Source organism: Chlamydotis macqueenii, chromosome Z (genome assembly GCF_036417535.1).
Source record: "Chlamydotis macqueenii isolate bChlMac1 chromosome Z, bChlMac1.mat, whole genome shotgun sequence".
Lineage (NCBI taxonomy): Eukaryota > Metazoa > Chordata > Aves > Otidiformes > Otididae > Chlamydotis > Chlamydotis macqueenii.
Genome location: NC_141593.1, coordinates 81,540,876 through 81,565,799, shown reverse-complemented (window position 1 = coordinate 81,565,799; position 24,924 = coordinate 81,540,876). Strand labels below are relative to the sequence as shown.

The 24,924-nt window shown below is 41.7% G+C and overlaps 1 protein-coding gene across 1 annotated transcript in view; it reads left to right on the top strand.

Moving 5' to 3' along the window:
• MCTP1 (multiple C2 and transmembrane domain containing 1) overlaps positions 1–24,924 on the top strand; it is a 257,037-nt gene that overhangs the window by 88,251 nt on the left and 143,862 nt on the right. The window contains exons 2-4 of the mRNA XM_086770666.1: positions 4,475–4,589; positions 22,165–22,307; positions 24,730–24,809. Of these exons, the coding sequence (XP_086626792.1) occupies positions 4,475–4,589; positions 22,165–22,307; positions 24,730–24,809 (338 nt within the window). The remainder of the gene's footprint in view (positions 1–4,474; positions 4,590–22,164; positions 22,308–24,729; positions 24,810–24,924) is intronic.

Here is a 24,924-nt window from a genome sequence, read left to right as displayed (position 1 = left end):
GGATAGAAGAGCCCAGGAGGGTCTGGTATCTGTTCGACAACAGAGTGCAGCTGAGGACGGGTGCAGCCATCCAGAGCTCTCTCCTGACCTCTGCACATGGCCTTGATTTCGAGAGGATCAGTGTTCTCTCTATCAAATTCACTGTGTAGACAGCTTCAGTTTTTGTGCCAATAATGATTTTTCCCTAAACCACATTAATTTTGATTTTATGGGAAATTGCAGAGTCCAATAATTTCGTTATAGTTTCAATAAAAGGAATATTCTGAAGTAAAATAATGACAGAGCACTACTAAAAGTTAATTTAAAGGAATTAATTCAGGCATTGCCTTCCCACAGGCAATTTTACCTATGTGAAAAGACGGTTACTTGTCTTTCTGGTCTTTGTCTGGAATTTTTTTTTTTTAACAATTTAATAAAAGTATTTTCTGTATATTTTAGACACTGAAAGTGAAGGCATTCTTTTGCTTTGTCAGACCTGGTGTCATCATCCTGCAACACTCAGTAAGAAACAGCCTTCTGGCTCGCAATAAATTCTAGTTGTGGTGATTTTTTTTTTTTTTTTCCTAGCTAGAGAACTTGTTTTCTTGTCATTATTAGCTGGAGTGTAGAAGTTAAAAAAAATTGATTTTGAAGTTTTTCCATGGTACCATAGTTTTGCCCTGTGCAGGACCAGAGTACGCAGTCTCTGTCTCACTCTCCCCACCCTCCAAGGGAACAGGGAGAGATGATATAAGAAGAAGGCTCGAGGTTTGAGATAAGGACAGGGAGGGATCCTTAAAGTTACCGTTACGGGCAAAACAGACTCGACTTGGGGAAAACTGTTGGTTTATTTCTAAAATCAAAGCAGGATAATGAGACAGGGAACAAGATAATCTCCCCCCACCCCTCCCTCTTCCCAGGCTTAACATTATCTCTACCGCCTTCCCCCCCCAAGCAGCCCAGGGGGAAGAGGGAATGGTGGTCGCGGTCAGTCCATCACACGTTGTTTTACGCCGCTGCTTCACATTCCTCCCCTGCTCCAGCCTGGGGTCCCTCCCACGGGCTGCAGGGGGATCTCTGCTCCATCTTCTGCACTGACCTTGGCGTCTGCAGCCGTTCCTCTCACAAGAAAAGTTCTTCGCAACAGGCTAGCAGACGGCCTCTCAGGATCCTTTTTACATCTTATTCACTTCTCCTCTCCTCTCCACTTCTTGCAGCCGGGCTGGGCCAAGTTGGGCCCAGTCGCCGCCCGGCGGGAGGCGAGAGGGTGAGGGGTGCTGGCCCACAAGGCTCGCGCCTCCCCCTCTCTGCCCTGGCTCAGCTGCTTCACATCTTTGCTTCTTTCTTTTTTTTTCTGTTTTCCCCTTCTTAAATACGTTATCACAGAGGTGTTATCAGGGAACATTCTGCTACCAATTGGCTTGGCCCTGGCCAGCAGCGGGTCTGCCCCAGGCCTGGCCGAGTCCACCTGACAACAGGGAAACAACTTCCAGCGGTTTCCTACAGAATTCGCCACCGCAGCCCCCCCTCACCTAACAAAACCAGGACACATGGTGAGAGCAACTGTAGGCTTTAATGAATGCTCTCAAGTTTCTTGTCTGAACATTTCTAGCTTTAGTTCACTCCTGCAGACTACATAAAAGTGGTTCTTTGTTTTTTACTAGTTGCCATTTTAGCTTTTGAACTCATAAATTAAAAAAGGTGATTGAAAGGTGATTTAACTGAAACCTCAGTTTTCAGATGCATACTTCAAATGCTGCTGTTCTGATGCAGAAATACTGATTTGACTTTCTGATACTTAGGGACAGTTAATATCTATTTGCTCTTTATTTCATTTGTGTAGCTGTTTATATCCGGTAGGCATGTTAGATTGCTCACCTTAGTGTTTCTGGGCTCCTTGAGTAACTCTCTGAAAAACTAATTAATGTAAATGTTAAAAAGAAAGTGAAGTTCTGCTGAAAGAAGAAAGGAAGGAAAAGCATTGAAAAGGAGGCGAGAAAGGGGAAAGAAGGGAGCAACATGGCACTTTTCAAACCAAGGAATTGTAATGTAGAGTTTGTGTTGTACCTCAGAGGGGAAGGGAGGTGAGGAGGCTGTGAGGAAGAACTGGGAGGAGGTTATAAATGTTGGGAGACATTTCTTCTGTGTCTGCAAGCTCTTGTAGAAGGGCAAGAAAAGGGAAGAAAAGTTTTGATGTTTATTATTTACTTCAGAACACAAGTTTCCTGTTTTGCAATACCCTGGTGAATGCTGAGGCCTAGCATGAGGCATCCTGGGCTGCATCAAGAGGAGCGTGAGATCCCACCTGGAGTACTGTGTCCAGTTCTGGAGCCCCCAGCACAAGAAGGACATGGACCAGTTGGAGAAGGTCCAGAGGAGGGCCACGAAGATGATAAAAGGGCTGGAGCACCTCTCTTATGAGGACAGGCTGAGAGAGTTGGCGCTGTTCAGCCTGCAGAAGAGGAGGCTCCGGGGAGACCTGATAGCGGTCTTCCAGTACCTCAAGAGGGCCTACAAGAAAGATGGGGAAAGGCTGTTTAGTAGGGCCTGTTGCGATAGGACGAGAGGTAATGGTTTTAAAATAGAGGGGGGTAGATTTAGATTAGAAATTAGGAAAAAAATTTTTATGATGAGAGTTACAGAACACTGGAACAGGTTGCCCAGAAAGGTGGTGGAGGCCCCATCTCTGGAAGCGTTCAAGGCCAGGCTGGATGAGGCTCTGAGCAACCTGACCTAGTCCGGGATGTCCCTGCTTCTTGCAGGGGGGTTGGACTGGATGACCTTTGAAGGTCCCTTCCAACCCTAACCATTCTATGATTCTATGATTCTATGAATCAGGCCGCTGCAATTTTTTCCTTATTTCTCGCTGGACTAGATACTAAGCATTGCAGGGGTGGGTGCAAGTTCCCTGTTGTCACTCTTGTATCCTTCTGCAGTCGGTGCATTAAAAAAGGGAAAAAAAAATGAGATGTGAGTGAGGCGTTTAAAAGAAGAAGGCGAGGCTTTCAGCAAGAGCCTTGCAAGGCCTTTTGATCATTTCAGGCATGGCTCAGAAGTTACTTTACAAGGACAAAATTAGAAGATAAATGTTGAGAGATTTCAAGAACAACACCCTCCACCAAATCAAAGCTCATCTAACAATTTTCTAGTAACAAATACACTAGTTTTGAACAAGTTCAGTGCTATGGAAGTGGTGAGCATGTCGGTATGCGGTTTGGCCAGCATTGTACGTGGTGCAGCAAAGGTTACGTGTTGCTAGGGCTCAGAGTTGTGACTCTGAAAGAACGAGAATAAACCATATATTAAAATGCCTTTATTTTGTGTCTCTCTTCATACTTTATTATTACCTTAAAAAGAAAAAGGGGGTGGCAGTAAGAGAAACAACAAAAGTTTCTTGTTGCAGTGGTGTAGCACTTAGTACACACGTGGTCTCTGACATTTTTCTGTCATGCTCCTTTTTTTTTTTCTTGCACAGGACCCATAATTGCGTAATAAAATATTAACAGCATTAGTCTTAAAAGATTTAGCTCCTAGCATGAGAATATGTGACAGTCATGCTCTCTGTGTATAATATATGAAGCTCTGGTTTATACTGTGAATGTATAATAGATGCAATTGTTCTAGTCTTACAATTAAATGCAATGTTGCAGGCATACTCTGTAACTGCATGCTACTTGTAGAGAGATGGGTTAAAAACTATTTTGCAATAGCTTATTCATATTAAGAAATGTAATTTCTCTTCTTTATCATTTGGGACAGAAATGTGGTTACTATTTATGCAGTGGAGAGAGTTCCTTTTATTCTGACTTCCTTTATTTTGTTTTATTTTTTATAATACAGTTTATACAAATAACTACTCTAAGAAGCTTACCTTTGCTCTGCCATAAAGGCAAACTAAGAAGGCTCATATTAAAAATGAAAAGCTACAACTGCATTTAATGTCCTTATGATTTTTTTCCCCTCCAGTTTCACCCATAACTCTGTGGAAAAAGCATGTATCTTGCAGAATACTGCAGTAGCTGACAAAATTGTAGCTCCCATGTGTTTATTCAGTGCCTAAATTGTTACTGTTGAATAAATACAAGGTTTGAGGGTATTGCTAATGACTAGTCCAAATAGCACTGTAAGGTCCAGGTCTGGTTTTTGTTACTTATTCTGCTCTGGTGGGCCAGGTGTGTATGTGGATGTAATTAAAAATGGAGGATACAGGTATCAAAGAAGTATTTTTCAACTGCCTTTTAAAATGAATAAATTTAACCATTGAGATGTCCAGCAGTTGTTGAGGTTGTTTGTTTTTTTTTTAAAGGATGCTCAAGAATCGTCGTACTGGTGACAGGAGCGGTTTCCTTGGTGTTGGTCTGTTGACTCTGAGGTGGGGGAATGGGGTATATGGCCTTGTCGTAGTTCAACAGGATGACGATGTCAAAGAAAAATATAACTTACATGAAACTTTAGTAACATTATTATTGTTTGTTTGGTTTTTTTTCCCCTCCAGAAAACAAATTTGGTTGGAACGAGTAATGCAGATTTTCCCTCTGGAGATCCCGGAATGTACCAGTTGGACATTACCTTAAGAAGAGGACAGAATTTAGCAGCACGAGACCGTGGAGGTAAGCGTACTGGTAAACGCTGCCTTGATGTTTGGGAAGTTACATGTGTATTGGGTAAATTTATATGAGGATATTAAAGTTACAAATAAAGTTTGGCTTGTAAATGTGTTAATTAAATACTGCTTGAAACTATATGGAGATTCTTTGACTTAAAAGCACAAAGTAAAAGGAGCTAGGGCCAGCTAAACCCACTCAGGAGGAGAAACAAGGAATAAGTTGCAGAAGCCAAATGCAGGGACTGGGAGAATGAAGAACCGCCCACTGTAGCAGAAGAGCAGGTTCGGGAACATCTGAGAAACCTGGAGATACAAAAGTCCATGGGACACAATGAGATACATCTGTGGGTCCTGAGGGAACTGGTGGATGAAGTTACCAAGCCGCTGTCCATCCAATTTGAGAAGCTGTGGCGGTCTGGTGAGGTTCCTACTGACTGGAAAAAGGGAAACATAACGATCATTCTAAAAAGGGGAACAAGAAAGACCCGGTGAACTACAGGCCTGGCAAGGTCATGGAGTTGGTCCTCCTGGAAACCATGCTAAGGCACATGAAGAGCAAAGAGGTGATTGGTGACAGCCAACACAGCTTCGCTAAAGGCAAATCTTGTCTGACCAATTTGGTGGCCTTCTATGACAGGATTACAGCATCGATTGATAAGGAATGACCAACTGACATCACCTACCTGGACCAGTGCAAGGCATTTGACAGTAACCCACATGACATCTGTGTCTCTAAACTGGAGAGGCATGGGTTTGATGGGTGGACCACTCAGTGGACAAGGAATTGGCTGGATGGCTGCACTCAAAGAGTGGTGGTCAATGGCTCAATGTCCAGGTGGAGAATGGTGATGAGTGGGGTCAGTATTGGGACCAGCCCTGTTCAGCATCTTTGCTGGTGGCATGTGGAGTGGGATAGAGGGCACCCTCAGCAAGTTTGCCAACGACACCGAGCTGTGTGGTGCCGTCGACACACTGGAAGGGAGGGATGCCATCCAGAGGGACCTTGACAGGCTGGAGAGGTGGGCCCGTGCCAACCTCATAAAGTTCAACCAGACCAAGTGCAAGGTCCTGCACAAGGGTCAGGGCAATCCCAGGCACAAATCCAGGCTGGGTGGAGAATGGATTGAGAGCAGCCCTGAGGAGAAGGACTTGGGAGTACTGGTGGACGAGAAGCTCAACATGAGCTGACAATGTGCACTTGCAGCCCAGAAAGCCAACGGCATCCTGGGCTGCATCAAGAGAAGCGTGGCCAGCAGATCGAGGGAGGGGATTCTGCCCCTCTGCTCCACTCTGGTGAGACCCCCCCTGCAGCGCTGCATCCAGCTCTGGAGCCCCCAACGTCAGAAGGACATGGACCAGTTGGAGAGGGTCCAGAGGAGGCCACGCAGATGCTGAGAGGGCTGGAGCAGCTCTGCTGTGAGGCCAGGCTGGGAGAGCTGGGGCTGTTCAGCCTGGAGAAGAGGAGGCTCCGGGGAGACCTGAGAGCGGCCTCCCAGTGCCCAAAGGGGGCTGCAGGAAAGGTGGGAAGAAACCTGTTGGGATAGGATGAGGGGTAACGGTTTCAAAATAGAGCGAGGCAGATTCAGATCAGACATAAGGAAGAATTCTTTTACTATCAGAGTGGTGGAGCACTGGCCCAGGCTGCCCAGAGAGGTGGTGGATGCCCCATCCCTGGAAACGTTCCAGGCCAGGTTGGCCGGGGCTCTGAGCAACCTGATCTGGTTGGAGATGTCCCTGCTCCTGGCAGGGGGGTTGGACTGGGTGGGCTTTAACGGTCCCTTCCAAACCCAAACCCTCCTGTGATTCTGTGATACTAAATGCACAGAGAACACATCTAACTCTGAAGGTCTTCACTTTGAATTCTTGATGCTTAGGAGGACATTGGAAGGAAATAATCCATGTGCCTGCCCTGTTCTTTCTCTTTTAGCATTGGCTTCTAGCTCAGATAGAGAAGGAGCAGTGAGCTCGCAGGACATTTGGTCAGAGCCAGTACAGTGTTCCCATGGCATTGCCTGCATGCTGCAGCAGTGCTTCTGTCAGGGGTTACGAGCCAGAAAGTGGTGACAGGGCAGTCTGTGGGTGGCCCTGTGTAAGAATATGTGTCCAAAAGCTAAATGGACCTACTCAGACAGACATGTTAGATACTAAAACCAGAACTTAGAAGATTTATCCCAGGCCTGTCTCTGGGGAGTCTTGCACGATAAATTTTGTAACAACACGTAACACCTCATTCCTCTAAAACTTTTTCCAGATCCTCAACTTTAAGCCTGACAATGGAATTTACCCCCAGTACTATGAACTTAACTCTAAAGGAGTACTTGAACTACATGGCGGAAAAGTATTTGGTTTTAATTTTAGCTTTTTGTTCTTTAATTTCTGAACTGCAGTTTCATGTGTCTCTTTAGAAACCTGCTTCTGAACATATTGCAGTCTTGGAATTCAAAGTTGAATTCCCATGTTGTGAATGTTCAGCACACTTTGTCTTGCGTGTATTTATAAAAAGGGACACCACAAAAGTCTGAGATGGAAAGGGGGAAGATGGCAGCTCTATCTGTGGGTGGCAATGCAGCGTTAATCACGGCTGTCGGCTGGTAAATAAGCACCGCTGATAGCCACAACAACAGGGAACAGAACATTCTTCATGAGAGGACCAACAACAACGACTTGCTGCTGTCGTCTCAAATGACTGAAAATAATGCTTCCTTATAGCAGGCAATATTTATGCTCTGGTGTGTGCAGTGTGACAGAAGGAACTGTAACTATTTATTTAACTCTTCACCTTCACATGAAATCCCGTCTTCAGTCTGATCCAACTTTCCTTCCAGGTGCTGCACAGCTGTGGTACCCTAACTTTGTCTCAGCTATGTGATGAGGAAGTTTGGTTTTGTTACTGGCAAAATCCTATAGTGACCACAGATGTGGTTTATAACATATGCCTTATCTAAGCCCATCCTAAATAAACCACATACTTAACTACATTTAAAAATCTGTTTTCTGAGACTTTTTCCCGTAAAAACTCTGTAATGTTGGATCTGGTAAGACGGTGATACTAACAAGTTAGCCTTATTATCTACATCTTTGTATTTTCCTTTTTCAGTTTTGGTTTCTCATTTCCTTTTTGTCATATACAGTGTTTGTGTAACATCATGTGAGTTTTTAAGAGTTTTTTCTGGAGTTAAAATTTTTAGGTTACAAAGACCCCTTTGCTTTGTTGCTCTGACTTCTTACATGTGGAGTTTATGTGGCTACTTCATATTGGTAACATGCCTTTATGGATGTTTTACAACATCTTAAATACTGTTTTTAAACAAACAGACAAACAAAAAAAAAGTTGTGATTCATCCATTTTTTGCTTTAAAGTAGATGCATTCTGAGGTGCAAACTGAAATGTTACAGCACAGTTGGTGGAAAGGGGATTTATATTAGTCATTGGTTTTGTGCAGTTCTCTTCAGTCAAAAGAAAATGTCGTAGTTCAGCCCCGATCAGGACCAGAGTACGCAGTCTCTGTCTCACTCCCCCCACCCTCTGACAGGGTAGGGAGAGATAATATAAGAAAAATGGCTCGAGGTTTGAGATAAGGACAGGGAAAGATCCTTAAAGTTACCGTCACGGGCAAAACAGACTCGATTTGGGGAAAACTGTTCGTTTATTTCTAAAAACAGCAGGAGAATGAGACAGAGAATAAGATAACCTCCCTCCCACCCCCCGCCTCTTCCTGGGCTTAACATTATCTCTACCACCTTCCCCCTCCCGAGCGGCACGGGGGGGAAGAGGGAATGGGGGTTGCGGTCAGTCCATCACACGTTGTTTTACGCTGCTGCTTTGTCTTTGGGGGAAGAACTCCTCACATTCCTCCCCTGCTCCAGCGTGGGGTCCCTCCCATGGGCCACAGTCCTTCGTGGAACTGCTCCGGCGTGGGTCATCTCTTCCATGGGGTGCCGTCCCTCCAGAACAGCTGTCCCAGCGGGGCCTCCACAGGCCACAGCCTCCTTCAGACACCCGCCTGCCCTGGCGTGGGGTCCTCCATGGGCTGCAGGGGGATCTCTGCTCCTCCGTGGGCCTCCATGGGCTGCAGGGGCGCAGCCGGCCTCACCATGGTCATCACCACGGGCTGCAGGGGAATTCTGGCCAGGAGCCGCATTACTGCTCCCCCTCCTTCTTCACTGACCTTGGCGTCTGCAGCCGTTCCTCTCACAAGAAAAGTTCTTCACAACAGGCTGGCAGACGCCTCTTAGGATCTCTTCACATCATCTGGCTCATCTCCTCTGCACTCATTGCAGCCAGGCCGGGCCAAGTTGGGCCCAGTCGCCGCCCGGCGGGAGGCCAGAGGGTGAGGGGTGCTGGCCCACAAGGCTCGCGCCTCCCCCTCTCTGCCCTGGCTCAGCTGCTTCACATGTTCTATTTTTTTTTCTGTTTTCCCCTTCTTAAATACGTTATCGCAGAGGCGTTATCACGGAGCATTCTGCTACCAGTTGGCTCGGCCTTGGCCAGCAGCGGGTCCGCCCTAGGCCCAGCCGAGTCCACCGGACAACAGGGAAACAACTTCCAGCAGTTTCCTACAGAAGCTGCCACCTTAGGCTCCCCCCACTAGACAAAACCACAACAGAAAAATATCTAAATATTCTTTTAGGTGTTTTAAATATGTTTTCCTCACAGTGTTTTTGTTGGAATCCACTCCCTTCCATGCTTTTCGAGAAATGTGCAATGCTGGTTTGCTGCTCCACTTTAGACAAAGTTGATCCCACGGAAGTTGTATCATGTCAGAAAACAGGCTAGATACACGGTGAATTTGATCCCTTCTGATTTTAAAATATATGTAGGTTTTTTTGTTTTGTTTTGTTTTGTTTTTTACAAAATGCATGAGAATTGGCTTAATCTTGCAAAACAGCACAAGGAAAATAATTTTTTGAGCATAAATCAAATGATTGTTGGCTTTCTCATAATGATTGGAAGTCGTATATTTTCTGTGAAATCTTAGAGGAAGAGTTCCTGGAAACTGATAGTTATTGTTGTCTAAGGCCTTGAGCCCTGAGTGGATAATGTTGCCAGCTCTCTGTGTCTTTCTGCAGGAGGCAGCTCAGTAATGCTTCCTCAGAGCAGAGGGTCTGTCTTTGTAGGAACAGCTGAGGGGCTGGTCCTTACCTGGCGGGCTACGGTGCTGAAACCTGCACCCGAAGATGGCAAGGAGTAACCCAGAAATGGCACGCGGTTCGTGCAAAGACTGCATGCCAGTTTGATGTCCGATATGAAATCCTTGTATCAGTAATAACGTAGCTGCCTACATTGAGAATAATTGGGAGAGATAACCATCAAAACCAGGAGAATCTGAGGAGTGGGATATTGCAAGAACACACACAGACTTTGCTATTTTGTCTGGCTATCTACTCTGTATACATCTGTGTTTTCAGGACATAAAGGAAAAGTGCGTGCCAATGGGATCACAAGTAAAGATTATTAAGTAAGCCTTTAAGATACTCTTAATTTTGTGCAATGACACAATGCTGAAAGCAAATCTATGTATAAGGCAATGAATTTAAAATTATTGAAAATGCTTTTCATTTAAGCCTAACTACAGAGCATGTTGTTTATGTTTGAGCCCTGGGTTTCACTGATGTAGGATACTGAAATTCAGTCCTTAGCTTGATTAAAAGACAGTGTAGCTTTGGAAACTGAGAAACTCTTTGTCCTTATGATTCAGGGAGATCAGGATTGTGGAATAAATGTTTGCTTTAAGTCTGTCGCACAGTTGAGAGTGACAGGAACATGCCCCTGTTCTGTTCCTGGAGAGGTGAGATGGGAGGATTATTGGCATAAATCAGTAGTGTAGTGCTTGCACCTTCTTCCCAATGTGGCAAACAGTCACACAGCAATAACCAAAGATAAATTCTATTTGTGCTATAACAGGTACCCGGATGCCAAATTATTTTTAAAAGCCCTTTTCGATCAGTATTTTCATGCCACTAATTGTGAACATTTTCAAAGCAGCTCTTTAATTATGTTTTTGTTTTAATGTATTAATTAGGTATGGAACGTGAATGCTCTTTAATGCAAAGGAAGTCAGATATAATTAGGTTTTGGATGCAAATCAAAGGGTTTATTTTTAGTTCAAATCAGAATGGGCAAGAATGTCAGCTTATATGAAGATGTTTTCAGAAGGGTTATATTAAGTTTTATCTGAGTTAAAAATACACTTCACGTATTCCCACTTTTTAAGAACTCCTGAGGATGTGAATGTCTGAAAGAACTAATTTTTACATGCTCAGTTTCCTTATTCCAGAGATAGTGAGGATAAGATGCTGAGATGCTCTCAGCATTGCCCGATGTAGTATGTAGACTGGGAAAATACTTCTCCGTTTGTTTTCGGCTCTGCCTGAGCCTTGTTGCTGTAGTTTTGATCTCCACAGCAGAGCGGTGGGCGCACGGTGGTGCAGCCGCTGAAGAGGAAGTACTTTCTCCTCCCCTTGCAGCCTGGCCTCCTGCCCCTGAGCCTCTTGCTTTGGTTCCTTCTGCTCCCAGCTGGACACAGAGCCTGATCTCACTGCCAGGTCCCTCCTGGCGCCTGCGCCTCGCCGTCCGCCACACAGCTTACGTGAGGTCTGCACGCACCATTTTTCGTCTAATGTGGCTTTCTATTTCGGTCAGAGCCAGGCATTCTTAGCACCCTAGGAAGTCCTCGCCTGTTGGTGGCACCCCACTGTCCCTCTGAAAACTCCAGAGGGAGCAGCTTCTCCCCTTTACATGGGGAGCTGAAAAAAATGAGTCCTGCATTTGCACTGCTGATCTCTTGTTCTCCCTTGTATTTTGGTAACCATCTGACCTGGTGTCTTTCTCATAGCACACTGTGGACGTTGGGGTTTTTTCCTCATTTCTCCATTCCAAGAGGAAGGAGACACCTGAGGAAGCCGCATGTCAGCCTTCTAAGAGGGCGGCTGGACGTCCTTAGCTAAGCCTTTAGTGTGGAGTCCATTCCCACGGGGAGATGAACTGTCTAAGTAAATTGTGGCATTACCGAATAATTTGAGAACATGGTTTAGGAGCCATCCCTTGGCATTTTACAATGAAAATTTCTACAAGAATCCTAAAATTGACTCAGTCCTTATACCTCTGGAGACAGAAACAGTGGCTGTGATTTCCCCGCGGCAGGGCCTGGCAGGAGCCACCCTCAGCAGAAACGGGCAACTACAGTTATTTTTCAAACACCGCTGTCGGTAGGCTCATGCACTCTACCAGCTTCCTCACAACCCTACTATTTAGGCATCCCAGTAAAAGATAGATTTTTTGGAGCTGCAGAGTACTCTCAGCCAGAATCTACATCTGTGGGTAGCAGCCTTTTTAATTTAGTGAAAAATTTAATTTAAAACCCCCAACAGTAATAATTGCCCAAATGGATTTTTAATTATGAGAATTATGCAGCATATACAGAAATATTTATTGATACTACTGAATGGATATAACGAACATAATTATGAAATGCAAAAATAACTTTGTGGTTTTTTCAAACTTTTTATTAATTGCTTTTGTTACTCAAAATTAAAAATGTCAGTTTGCAGAAAACTAGGAAAGTTCATGTGCATGAAAGATGGCAGTTGTATTGAGATGGACTCAGAAATCACAAACCATACTAAACGGCAGTCTTCCTGAGTATTTTAGGTACACTCTAGGTTTTATGGTTACTTATTTATTTCTGATCTGTTGAAGCTGATAGTAGGATCTCCACCAGTTTGAGTGGGACAGAATTTCCTCTTCTGTAACAATCGCGTGTGTAAAACAGTATGCACAATATATTAGAATCCAGTAAAAATGCAATAGAAAGCAAACAGCAAAATAATTCTTACGTCTTGGAGAAATGCTGTCGATAGATGTCTCACTTCTTCTAGAAAAGGCCATTTCAGGGTTTGAGAGTTAAAATTAGAAAGAGAACCTAGAGAAACTCTCCAGTAAGCCTGCATAAATAGTTGTTCAGAGATGATCTTTGGGCTGTATCTTTGTATTTTGGTTACAGGTCAGTTTAGAAGAACAGGAGGGAATGATAATTAAACCTCATACAAACTGTAACATGAACTGTCAGTAAGAAATTATACACCTAGGTACAATGGCATACGTGGAGATGATACAACTTCAAGTATGATATACTTGAAATTTAGAGGTATCCAGCTCTCTGAAAATGTTTACTCCAGGGTATGAAGTCAGGCATTTTTTTTCTGTGTTTTAAGGCATCATTGATTTTGCATGCCCATCATGACGTCATGATGCCGTATGAGAAAGAATAAAATTGATGTTCAGATCAGTTTATAAAACTTTTCTGACAGTGTACCATGAGATGGTACTGCTGTGATCACACTGTTGCCGCTCTTGTTAATTACTGGTGAGAATGCTTTTGCATTCGCACATCCATACAGAGAAATTTATATTAAGAGCAGCTTTTAGAACAGAGTCGTTATGATTTTAGCTGGTTACTTAGCGAGGACTGTTGTAATTAAAGGTAAAAATGGGAATTTTCAGAATTATGTGTTGCGGAAGGGTGAATGAGACAAGAGTCACGGGCACAATACATCCCCAAGTGATCTTAATCTGAATGTGTAGACGTGCACAAAAGACAGATACAGAGATGAGGAGGTCTAACCAGCATCATTTCATCTGCCGAAGAGCGAGTTTTCACTGCAGTATCACCGTTTGGAGGCTTTGGTGGGAGCTGTGAGACTGACAAGGAAGGAAGAGCTGGGTTTAAATGAGGGTAATCTATTATAGAGGAGCCCAGATTCCTGTTGGAGGCCAAAAAGCTCCCAACTAGTCCAGCAGGAGCAGCGGGAGATACGTGCAGGACACAAGGTAGGATTGCCTGTCGTGTTACCGTTATTCCAGTACCTTAGGGCTCGTCCGAGCGGGAGTTGCGGATTGCCTGCTGAGTGACCAGTGCACTTCATCCAGAGCACAGGTGATGGGGCTTTGTGCTTCTTCAAGTTATTCGTTGTAAATTGTTGTCGTTTGGAACTTCTTTCTCCCACACTAGAAAAGTTTAGTTGTGGTTCCATTTTTATTAGTTTCAAAAAGGATAGCAATAATCAAAGTTTGTTTGCAGTGAGACTAATGGAAGATTATAGTTATAACACTAGGGATGTTTGTTTTGGTTTTTTTTTGCTGTAGCTTTTCTACCGTCACACATTTCTAAGTGATGGTAAAAAAAAAAACCTGTCACTTCATTTCTGCATTATATGGGTTTTTACCATCACTTAGAAATGACTATTTCTGGTTTAATACCAGTGCTGAGAATACTGCTTTCTTCTTTTTCTCTTCCATGATAAATGCATCAGGGAATTGCTTATTCAGCAAATACAGTTATTTATCATGAATCTCAAATTATTTCAGGTTTTTTTTCAGTTTCATTGCCATGTTTCTTATCTTTAGGTGTTGCAGGAACGTGTTTACCATTCACTTTAATTTCGCATGGCAATGTATTAGTGGTTAACTGGATTTTTCCTTTGCTGCACATGTGGAGCGTAGTGCTAACACTGCCTGTTACTAAATGTGTGTGTTTACTGCTCGTGTTAGTAGCGGATAAGCTTTCATTCCTTTTTAATAGCTTTTCTTCTTGAAGAAGATACGAATATTCATAAAAGGAGAAAAGGCGTGTATGTTCCTGGATACATCTCTGGATTGTTGTATGAATGTAGACATTCACTGAGTAAGTCTTCCCAAGTTGTAAACATCTCACAGAAGCTTTGAATCATCTTACTCCTCTAGCTAAAGTAAAGGAGATAAAGCAAGAGGACCTTGACAGCACTAAAATAAGGTAGGAAAAGGAAGTTAGGTAGGCTGTCAAGTCCCCTCTAGGCTGTAATGCATAAATGTGGAATATGTTGGTGAAATTGTCAAAAGTTGGGTGATGTTCCTGACTAGACCATTGCAGTGGAAATTTATGCCAAGATAAAAAAGAGAGATTCCTCTTATCGGGTGACCTATAGACCAGGGGTGACAACATAGCACTTCAGTGGTCTCCGCTACTCCAGTAGCGCAGATCCCTGTGAAGCCTGTTACTGGTAATGCGGGTAAATTGACAGAGCGTTGGTAGCGGCAGCTTGGCTTGGGCTTCCGGACCGTCGTCCTCTGATGATTCAGGTGGAGGAATCTGGTCTGTTAATTCAGAGTCTTTAGAAAGTATCAAACACCTCTGTGCCTAATTGTTAATAGAAAGTCCTGCGTTGTTGGCATCATTCTAGTATGTTGGTTTTTCAGATGATTATATGCAAATAATGAAATACCAGCATTAAATTTTTCTAGGTAGTCAATTAAAGTATTATTTTAAGGCAAGATTCACATAGTATGTTTCTGTGAGTGCTTCTTCGTAGTGTAGGTTTTCCTTCACGTGACTCTAACTGGGATTGCATATCCAATGCGTATCAGTCTCAGCCAAGCTATTAAATACACATTGTGCCTTTTTTGTTGTGCCAAACATAGGGGGGCTGCTAAGGCTTCTATTTTTACCTTACCTAACATTTTTTTTAATATATATTTTAAGATTCAGCTTTTATTTCAGTTTGTATTTAATGTGTAGTAAATCATTATCCCTGGGGAGTGGAGAAAAACTTGAACATTTTACTGGAAATGATCATCTACTGCATTGTTACATTGACAAGGGCAACTCACATGTCTGTCAATTGCACACATATATCAAAAAAGATTATTTCTGTAAAACTGGAAGGTTTAATGTGAGAGACCAACACTGAGCTGTGCTTTTCAGACAAAGCAGATCAGAGCCCTCTGTCTTTGTCCCAGAAAAGGTGAAGCCTCTGAGATTGATTTTGAAAAAACTGGCTGTTGGGAAAAACAAATGCTCATGCTTTAAACAATTTCAGGAAGATTTTAAACAATTTCAGGAATATTATCATTTCAGTCCTGAGGTCTTAGGGGCAGAGCAAACAGTGCTTCCTTTGATTAAAGGATGTAATACTGTTTATATTAGATTGTATTAGCTAGGATAATAATTTGAGCTGCAAGCATTTCTGCAGCATGCTTAAATCCTGTTTAAATGAATCTGACTTCAGCCATGCTTAAAATGAAATATAAGTGTTTTCTTGAAATCAGGCTGACCATTGTACATTTGCTTTTTGTCTATTCTGTCCTGTGCTAGGATGTTTTTTCACTCTATTTCACAAGCATAATTAGTATTTGCTTAAATGAGTATTTACTAAACTAAGTAATGATGCTTATCACGGGCTACATTTAAATATAGTACTCAAGGTGCCTTTTTTTTGTGGCAGAAATGAGTCTTCAAAGGAAAGATAAAAAGCTGTGATTGTTATAACCAATATTTTTTTAATGGGCAGTGAATAATTAAAATTCTGTATTCCCTGTTGACTTTTGAGTAGAAGAACTCTGCATCCTGTAGCATCCGTGTGCTCAGTGAATTTGTAATTGGCATCTTCATTCTTAGGATACTGGTTTTCCAGAAGTGCGTTGTATCAATTTAAACTAATCGTTTTCGGGTGGACTGGAGTTCTTTGCTAGGTGATAGAAGGACAGGGAGTAGGATTATTGGAAAAGCTGTAGTTTTTGCTGTTGTAGTTGCAGTGTTCAGCTGTGGTGTTTAGGGAGTTGCTGAAGACCCTCAAGAAGATAGACTTGGCTCTTGTACAAGACAAATAACAATTACTATTTATATTTGTTAAATTAATATAAAATAATTTGTGGTAAGTATTTTCCCTGCTTTACAGAACAAAAGATTGGACAAAGCAGGCATATTATTCGGTATTTCTTTTTATGAGACACTTCATATTGCAGTATGGAAATATAAAATATGTAAAATGCTGTGAATGAGTACAAGAACTGTCTCCCCGCTTTTTCTTCTGCCTTGTTTGTTACAAAGAAAATAACCGGAGACTGAGAAGCTTTATAAGCAAGGAATGTGTGGATGGAGTCAGAGAGAAGGGGAAAGAGCTGAATGTCTGAAAGAGCTCTTCATGCAATGAATCCAGAACAAATGTTGGTATTAATAATTAAGCTTCTTAGAAATTATGACATCAAAGTTATTGCACATCTCTGCAGATCTCTAGTGACTTGCTTTCTTTTCAAATAACTGTAGATCAAGTGAAGCAATTCCAAGATTGAAAGTAAAATGGAGGAATAATAGAAAGTCGTGACAGAGGTTTAGTTATAGTTCTAAGCCTGAAATAATTAGGAACATGGTTTTACCTCATTTTTGCTTCTAGAAATGTGTACACTGCCCAATTACTTGCAGTAATGGAAAATTCTGTTCCCTCATATTTATTGTGTGCTTATTGCTTTTTAGATTGTGCTTATTTCTGCAGTATTCTTCCTGTGTCCTGTAGAGCACCAAATCCTGTTTAATTACTGTGATTTCCAGTTGATACTATTTGAACCGTCTGTTTTTTCAGACCACGAGGGTGAAATTGGTCTAAGCGTGTTATTTATTCTGTTTGTGTGGTGAATCCAAAGGAGACTCATTATTTATGTTAGGGACTGACGAGCTGCAGCCTTTGAACCGTTACAGCTTAGCCTTAGTACCTCTGTAGGTAAAAAAAAGAAAGATCTTGTGTCCGAGTGGTCCAATTCGTAGCAGTGATTACTGCCTACAGGGAAGCTTTAATGAATTGGTTTATTTGTTTTTTTTTTCCTTAGGAATAGAGCCATCGGGAGAGGAGAAGATGATCATTTATCTGATTTACTCTGCTTTCCTTTCTGAAATCTTTTTCTCAACAGGCTGAAAAACAAGTGTTCCCCAGGGGAAAGTTCTTTTTTTTTAATCTTTTTTAAAAAATTGAAACTAGAATTTGAATTGCACAGTGATGAGCATCTGAACTATGCAAAAGCTTTTATGGCATAGCCACTCTTATTTTTCAGAATGGGCTTGTGTATAGCTTTCAAAAGTTAAACTTTGAGTGAATAGCAGTGGTGGAAAAATCAATGCATTTAACCGTGCTATATTTAAGCAGTTTTAATTAAATTAGTTAATCAGCTTGTGCAATAAGTACAAGTGTTAACTCACCACTTTTCTAAAATGTGGTTTATTTCTTCCTGTTATATGAAGTATGAAAACATCTCTACCTGAGTGACAGCTGAAGGGGCTGTTTTTCAGTATCGTTCATCTGTATTATATTGGGTTTTTTTATAGCCTGTATTCTCTCTCTTTAGTGTAAGGTCTTAAAATTTGCCTTAAGGATTTCAGTCTCTGGTTACTGTATGCTGTAGGTAGATCTTCAGCTGAGTTTTTGTAGACGTGCTGGTGCTTCGAGTTTGTTTGTGCTGAATGAAGTGCAAAAACGCCATAGAGGAATGTGGAGACTTTTGCCCCATCCTTTCTGTCCAATTATCACCAGTTACGGGGGAGCAGTCTCAAGCTCATTACTCAGCCTCATGGTTGCATTCACCCCGGTGTTCGCTGTTGAATTTTGTTTGATTAGCAGTTTATCACATTGTGTTAAATGGCATTTCATTAAGGATAAAAGGCTGTTCAGCAAGTGGCCTAATAATGTTGAAAAAGCCTCTCGTGAAGCCTCTGGATCCGATTCAGTAAACGTATACAATTTATTGGGATTGCGTGTTCTTTCTATCCAGTACCACTTTGGTTATTGTCCTGGCCAAGTTTGCCTTCTATTTCCACTCTATTACACAGCGCTGGTTCCGTCCGAAAAACAGATTGGTATTCCCTTGACAAACATCTTGAGTATTTCTCCAGTAGAATATTTTAAAATCTTCTTTCATCTCTGCTTGTGAGATCTAATCTATGTCCTAAGCTTGCAGAACAAAATCCATTTTAGGAGACACCTGCACAGGGAGAAGTGTTAGACCCTGGTGTTCGTGCTGGCGTGGGACCTGCGGGACTGGAGAAGTTGTTTCACAGGGTCAGGTAACAATGGTGGTGATGGTGGATAGTTTCTCTCCTGGACTTCAGGAACATCTTTAGGTGTCTGTTAGGCAGATATTTCCTAGAAAAAGAGAGGCTGCCAGCCTGTGCAGAGAGTCCTTATTGCCTTTGCACAGGCAGTGGCGGTGCTTCAGTCAGACAGCCTTGTCTTGTGATTTGGGTTTTTTGAAACAAAGGTTTAAGGTCGTGAGTGAAGGCTCATGATGATGTTCTTAACTGCTACAGGTAAGACAGATGTTTGCGCAATGAGTCCTCGGTGTGTCAGGTTCATTTGAAGGTTTGGTCAGCAGGAAACCAATGGAAAGTCTGAGACTTGCATAGCAAGAATCTGAGGTGGATACCATCCCAGGTTCCACTGGGCTCAGTCTGAGGGATCTTTGACTTTTTCTGGTTTTGTGTGATGAACTTGTAGTCACTGTTAACAATGAGATCCCAAGTAAACTGCGTTTAGTTTTGTCTTTAAAAGAAAAAAAATACGTGAATTGAATTGCTGATGTTGATTAAAATTGCATGCTAGTATATTATTACATAATATATTTAAATAATATATTAGCATATGCTTGATGTGTTATTAATGATGTTATATTAATATGATTATATAATTTATAATATATATTATATATATTATATATAATATTATATAATCATATATAATATGATTATATAATTAATATGATTATATAATACACATTAAAATAGTTATTAAAATATATATTAAAACCACAACCTTGTGACCCAGAGCAGTGCTGGGGATGGCTTGGTTCAGCAGGACTGAGAGCGGACCAGAGTTTGGTCTCTGTTCTGCCCCTTCTTTTGCCCTCCCATTAGGTGAAGGTATAACTGAATGGTTGCATGGCTGATGAGATTAGTTTTTTAAATCTTATCTTTCTTTATACATACACTTTTAAAAATTTTATGGTCTCTTCCAGGAATGGAAAAGGCCTGTGAAAGTTTTTAACTAAGTGGACCCTAATGAGTTCAGTTTTGAGGTAGGGATGTGTTGAAGCAAATGGCGTAGTGGTTCTCAGCATTCATAGCACAGAGATACCCTGAGGTTTTGTGGTGTATTGTAAGAGGAAGTAACATTTGACCCACTTTACTACTAAACTTGACACATAAAAATGAATTAATATTAAATTATTTGATATCTTGATCTGAAGCTATTCACTGAGTATGTATTTCACAACAGTTTGTTACATAAATTTCAAATTTCAAAAGAGTTTCTGAGATTTGTGAAATCTGCACAATAAAAGGTAATACTTAAAGGCCAGCACCCTGCACTTCACAGCAACTGTGAGGAAAATCAGTGGGAGAATTACTCCTTGCGGGGGAGTCATGGCTCGTGTTACTGCTGATGATTTGTTGGTGTCTGTGTTCAAAGTATTCTTCAAATTTCACAGAGTTAATTTAAATATCTGATCTTTGCCTTAAAAACCATTGCCACTACTTGAGTAACCAAGGAGCAACTTAATGGTGCGAAGACTAAACATTTTACACCCCTGAAATTACGCCCCAGTAATTACAGAAAGGAATGACCATAACCTGTCCCATGTGCGATCGCAGTTTTCCACCACTGCCGTTTTTTGAGAGGATTTATAACTTTGGGTGAAGAACACTGACATCTTGTGGCTGCCTGGAATAGTGCACGAGCTCTGGTCATGACAGCCTTTGTGTGTGGAACAGCGTGTTGTAATTTTACCAAAAGCTGATCACTGCCTTTCTCAGTGGGTGTAAATACAAACCTCTAGAATATGCAGAACTCATAAAAAGAGTTAAAAGGAAAAAAAAAGATTATCTTACAATTTTGCTGTTGCTCCTGAAGATGCAATTATTGTTTGAGATATAATTATTCTTTATTTTAAGGTACTCTTGGATCAATTATATCAATCATTATATCAAATATTATTAAGACTCTGAAATAGCTGGCAGAGAAATGGAAATAGGAATCATATCCAATGTTTTCCATTACAATGAATTCCACTTACATAGCAATGAGATCTTACTAACTGGCATTTTAGGGAAGGTGTTAATTTCAATTCTCTATCTAGCTTTCTTTTTGTTTAAAGACTTAATTTTATTTTTTATAATCAAAATATGCAAGAAAAGTTGAGTAGCCTTTTTTTCAGTCCACCGTGGAGGTGGTGGTTTCTTGAGGACCATCACAGGCACAACTCCTGTGTCTTGCAGCTGTCCCCCAGAGCCCATCCAGATGCAAAATGACAGCCTTCCTCAGCTGGATCAGTTCCCAAATCCATTCGCCAGCCAGTTCCTGACATGTTGGTGCGGTGCAGGGGAGTGGACAGCAGAGGGGCAGTGACGAGCCCTGCGGTTGCTCCCAGCAGCGACAGCTCGCTCCAGCTTCAGTGTTTGTCAAGGGGCAGCCCTGTGCTGCTCGGCCACTGGTCTCCATGGTGGGACCATAGGACACAAGTGGAAGAGGTGTTTGGCCCCTTCTGCTCATCTGCACCTCAGCTCTAGTCAATGCACTGGGCATTGGGGTCAGATTGTGGGGAAGTAGCATCACAGCATGGTAATGGCAGCGTAGCAGATCTCAGTGTGAAACCTTCTGGCAGGGGAGGGTGATTTCGTGTTAAACCAAAACTGATTTTGGTCACTTGCTTTCACACTCTCATACCCGCGTACTCACTTTCACCAGCATGTGTTGTCTGGGTCGTGCAGGATGGGGGGGGGGAGAACACCAGCCGACAGGTCCTCCTCATGTCTCTGGGGCTCCTGCTAGTCGCGTGACCATGTCTGTGCTGGTTTGGGATGTGCCATTTTGTGCCTTCTGGAAGCTGACAGTGATTTATCTCTCAGTCTTGTCACGCCTCTCTGGGCACCATCAGGTTTTTGCTTGCCGTCATTTGTCTCCCAGATAGGTGTCTTTAGAAGAGGACATAGACGTGCTCCTGGTTGACTGCTCATCTCTCTGCCCCCAGCATGTGCCACCCCAAGAGTCCTCCTTCCACCAGTTTTTCCTCCTGACACTTCCACACCCATGTCCCATCCCATTCTCTGTTCACACCGTGTTTAACATTTCTCTTTCAATTCCCTTCGTGATTGTTTTTCTGGTCTTAGTTATTTCTGATTCAGTTGTACTGGGGGACTTGGGCCTGTGCTCTCCTGAAGGCGGGTCTTTGCTGCAGGAAGCCTGTGAACTTTGTGGACTGACTTCAGGGTTGATTTGCTGATCATGACTGTTGTAGGAAGCGTGTCTTCGTGGAAGAGGGAAGCCGGGCACAATAAAGTCAATGGAGAGTTACGCCAGTAGTATCCGTGGAGCCTGTGCCTTTTCAAAGGCACAAGATAATTAGATTAATAATTTACAGAAACAGCTTAACTTTATAACCTAATCTTTGTGATTGCATTAAGATAAAATCCTAGTCCTAATGAGGACATAATTCTATTAACTGAAAATGACACCGCAATAGCCAGTATTTCATATGACTTCAGATATGGATTGCAAACAACAGAATGTGATGGAAGCACCCGTTTTGGTGTTAACACAGGGAATTACCCAGGTAATGACACTGTGGAAAATAATGAATTGTGACAATAAAAAATTATTTCCTCAGCTGCTGTTTTCAGTTCGACTATCAGTAGAAATTACATTTAGTCCTGTTTGAGATAATTTAGTCTCCATTCCCGTAATGTATTAAAAGGACATAATTAACAGTCTGTATGTGTCTTTAACAGGAACAAGTGATCCATATGTCAAGTTCAAACTTGGAGGAAAAGAAGTATTTAGAAGTAAGACAATACACAAGAACCTCAATCCTGTGTGGGAAGAAAAAGCGTGCATTCTGATAGATAACCCGAGAGAACCGTTGTATATAAAGGTGAGACACTGTCTTACTTACCTCTGTCAAAGTACAACAGAAGAGTTAGTGGAAAAATTTAGATTTTGTAATTTTTGTATACTGAAAAATTTGTTGTGCAATAGTGCATTACTGAAGATTATTTAGAGGTGAAAATTATTTAAATTGCCTCTGTAGAATCATGATGTCAAAATTTCCAGGAAAAAAAGCAAATAACAGGCATTTCTGTTTATTTCTGGCCATAATTGTTTTATACTTCTTTAGTGTGATCTTAGAAGGGACAGAGAAAGTAAAGTGTGTTTTATGATGATGACATCCCATTTATTTATGGAAATACCATTGCATAATTCTGATATGAAGTATAATTTATCCCATTAAAGGTAGTTCTTTGACAGGTGTCACGTTCCGATTTCAGATGAGAGGAAGGCCCCCTTCCGTTTTAGCCGAACTCAGATGAGTCTGGGAGGCTAGGGGCGGCTGGACCGACCTCTCATACACCAGGGCGTGGTTTTGCTTGTATTCTTGGGAGCAGAATTAAGACTCAAAACGGAGTCAAGCGCCAGGTGACTTATTAACCCGACCAGAAGTTTGTAAATGCAAGAGAAAGGAGAGAAAGAAAGGAAAGAGGGAAAAGAGTTGCAATAGCTACCACCACGGAGCTGTGGTGTCCCGACAGTCCAGTTCACTCCATGGGGGAACGATCCCTCCGATGTTGGTCGTTTTGATGTTGATTCCATGGATGTTAGTTCCATCGATGTGTATTCTGTCGATGTTGATTGATTCTGTCGACGTGGATTCTGTCGAATGCGTATTCCCCTTTTATGTTGGTTGTTTTCATTGTGTTCCAAGAGCTGGTTTTCCTAGCCGCACCCCTCACCTGGTGGTGATATGCATGCCCATTATCGTCTTGGGGGCGAGGGGCGGGGGGGCGCTAAATTTCTCGGAACCAGCTCTGCATTCAGGTTCGCAAGACAACAGGAGTTGGCTTGCAAGATAACGGGAAGCCATTGTTCGGGTGGTGGTTTGATGTTTTGACAATGTTGAGACAAATATTCGACACAGTCTTTTACACGGGGTTAATTTGAGAATTTATCAGGGTGTGTGCTTGATTCTCTGAGGTTTGTTTTTTTTTCTATTTGTAGCTCAGCACAGTGGGTTTGCTTATATTTTTTGTAATGGTTTATGCTCTCTTTTTTTTTTTTTCATTGTAACTCTTCTTAGTATACCACAGGTAAGGATGATTTTGTCATAATAGAGGCATCACTTATTCTGAAATAATGGTTTAAATTGAAGAGTGGATAGCACTGCCAGAGTAATTAGTGGCAGTGCCACTGGTACTTATTAGCTATCTATACTTGCTGCAGGATTTCTGTTGCTGCTGTCTTAACCCTGTCGGTATTGAAGTATTTGTTAAAGATGAACAGCTTTAACAGCCTCCTGGAAAAGAGTTTCTGTAGTACAATAGTTGAAGTATGTACATCAAAATTGGAGACCTTGAACCTAGGCCGGTCACATCTCAGTCAAATGTTCTCATTACTAGTATTACTAGCACCAGAAATTCTCATTGTAATATTTGCCACAAAAATTTAACTTACCTAAAAAGGTGATTTTGGTAATTGACATTTTCCCATTTCTTTATAATTTTATGTCACAACTTTTTGTTGCCATCTACCTTTTTTTTTTTCTTTCCCTCCAAAAGCCATCCCCAGTTTATTTTTTATTCTTTATTCTGACTTGGGAAGGCGTAGTTCATCTGAAACCATTGATATTATTCCATGTACTGGACGCAGATTTCTGTCTGGAGTTCCCGTCCTGTTCCTACATGTCAGGAAATTTCTCCAGATGTTTTCTCTCTTAGGTAGCAAGTTAGCACGCAGGGTCCTCATAGCAGAGTAATAAATGTTGCTATTCCTTAGACATATCTGTTAAGTTTTTGTCTTAGATTATAATATTTCTAAACCCTAGAAACTTACGCAACCTTCAAAATGTGCAGTTTTAGTATTCCTAGACTGCTGCAAGTGCTGTAATACCCTGCTTTTCACAACCATATCCCATTCTCCTGCTTGTATTTTGCAAAATTGATGAATGTAACACTACACAGCAAATCAATACTTCTGGTTAATTTTAGTTATTCTTTTGGTCTTCCTTCTGTTAGTGCCCATGTTTACAAAAATGCTTCTTTTGTTTATATGAAATCTATGTTCACGTATGCAGTCTAGTAGTAGTATACCCACATACGTTCTGTCTTTTCCATAAGCAGTTTCAAACTTTATTTAGTGGCCAGAAAATTTGAGGTTACTTTCAGATAGTCCGCGTTTGACATGTGAGAAATGAGAAGCTGTAACTCTGGAAAAAGAAATTTCAAGAATCATTCATAAAGCCAGAAAATATTTTTAAAATATTTCTAATACTGGAAAATACTTTTATCTCCTGTGCATCTTAGGTCTTTGACTATGACTTTGGACTTCAAGATGACTTTATTGGTTCAGCATTTTTAGATCTCACTTCACTGGAATTAAACAGGTATGGCACAAACAAGCCTACCAAATAATTCTTTATGGTTATCTGCTAATATTGTGTTTGTGGAATTGAGAGTAGAACATTATGCTGGAAAATAATTATAAACCTACACCACATA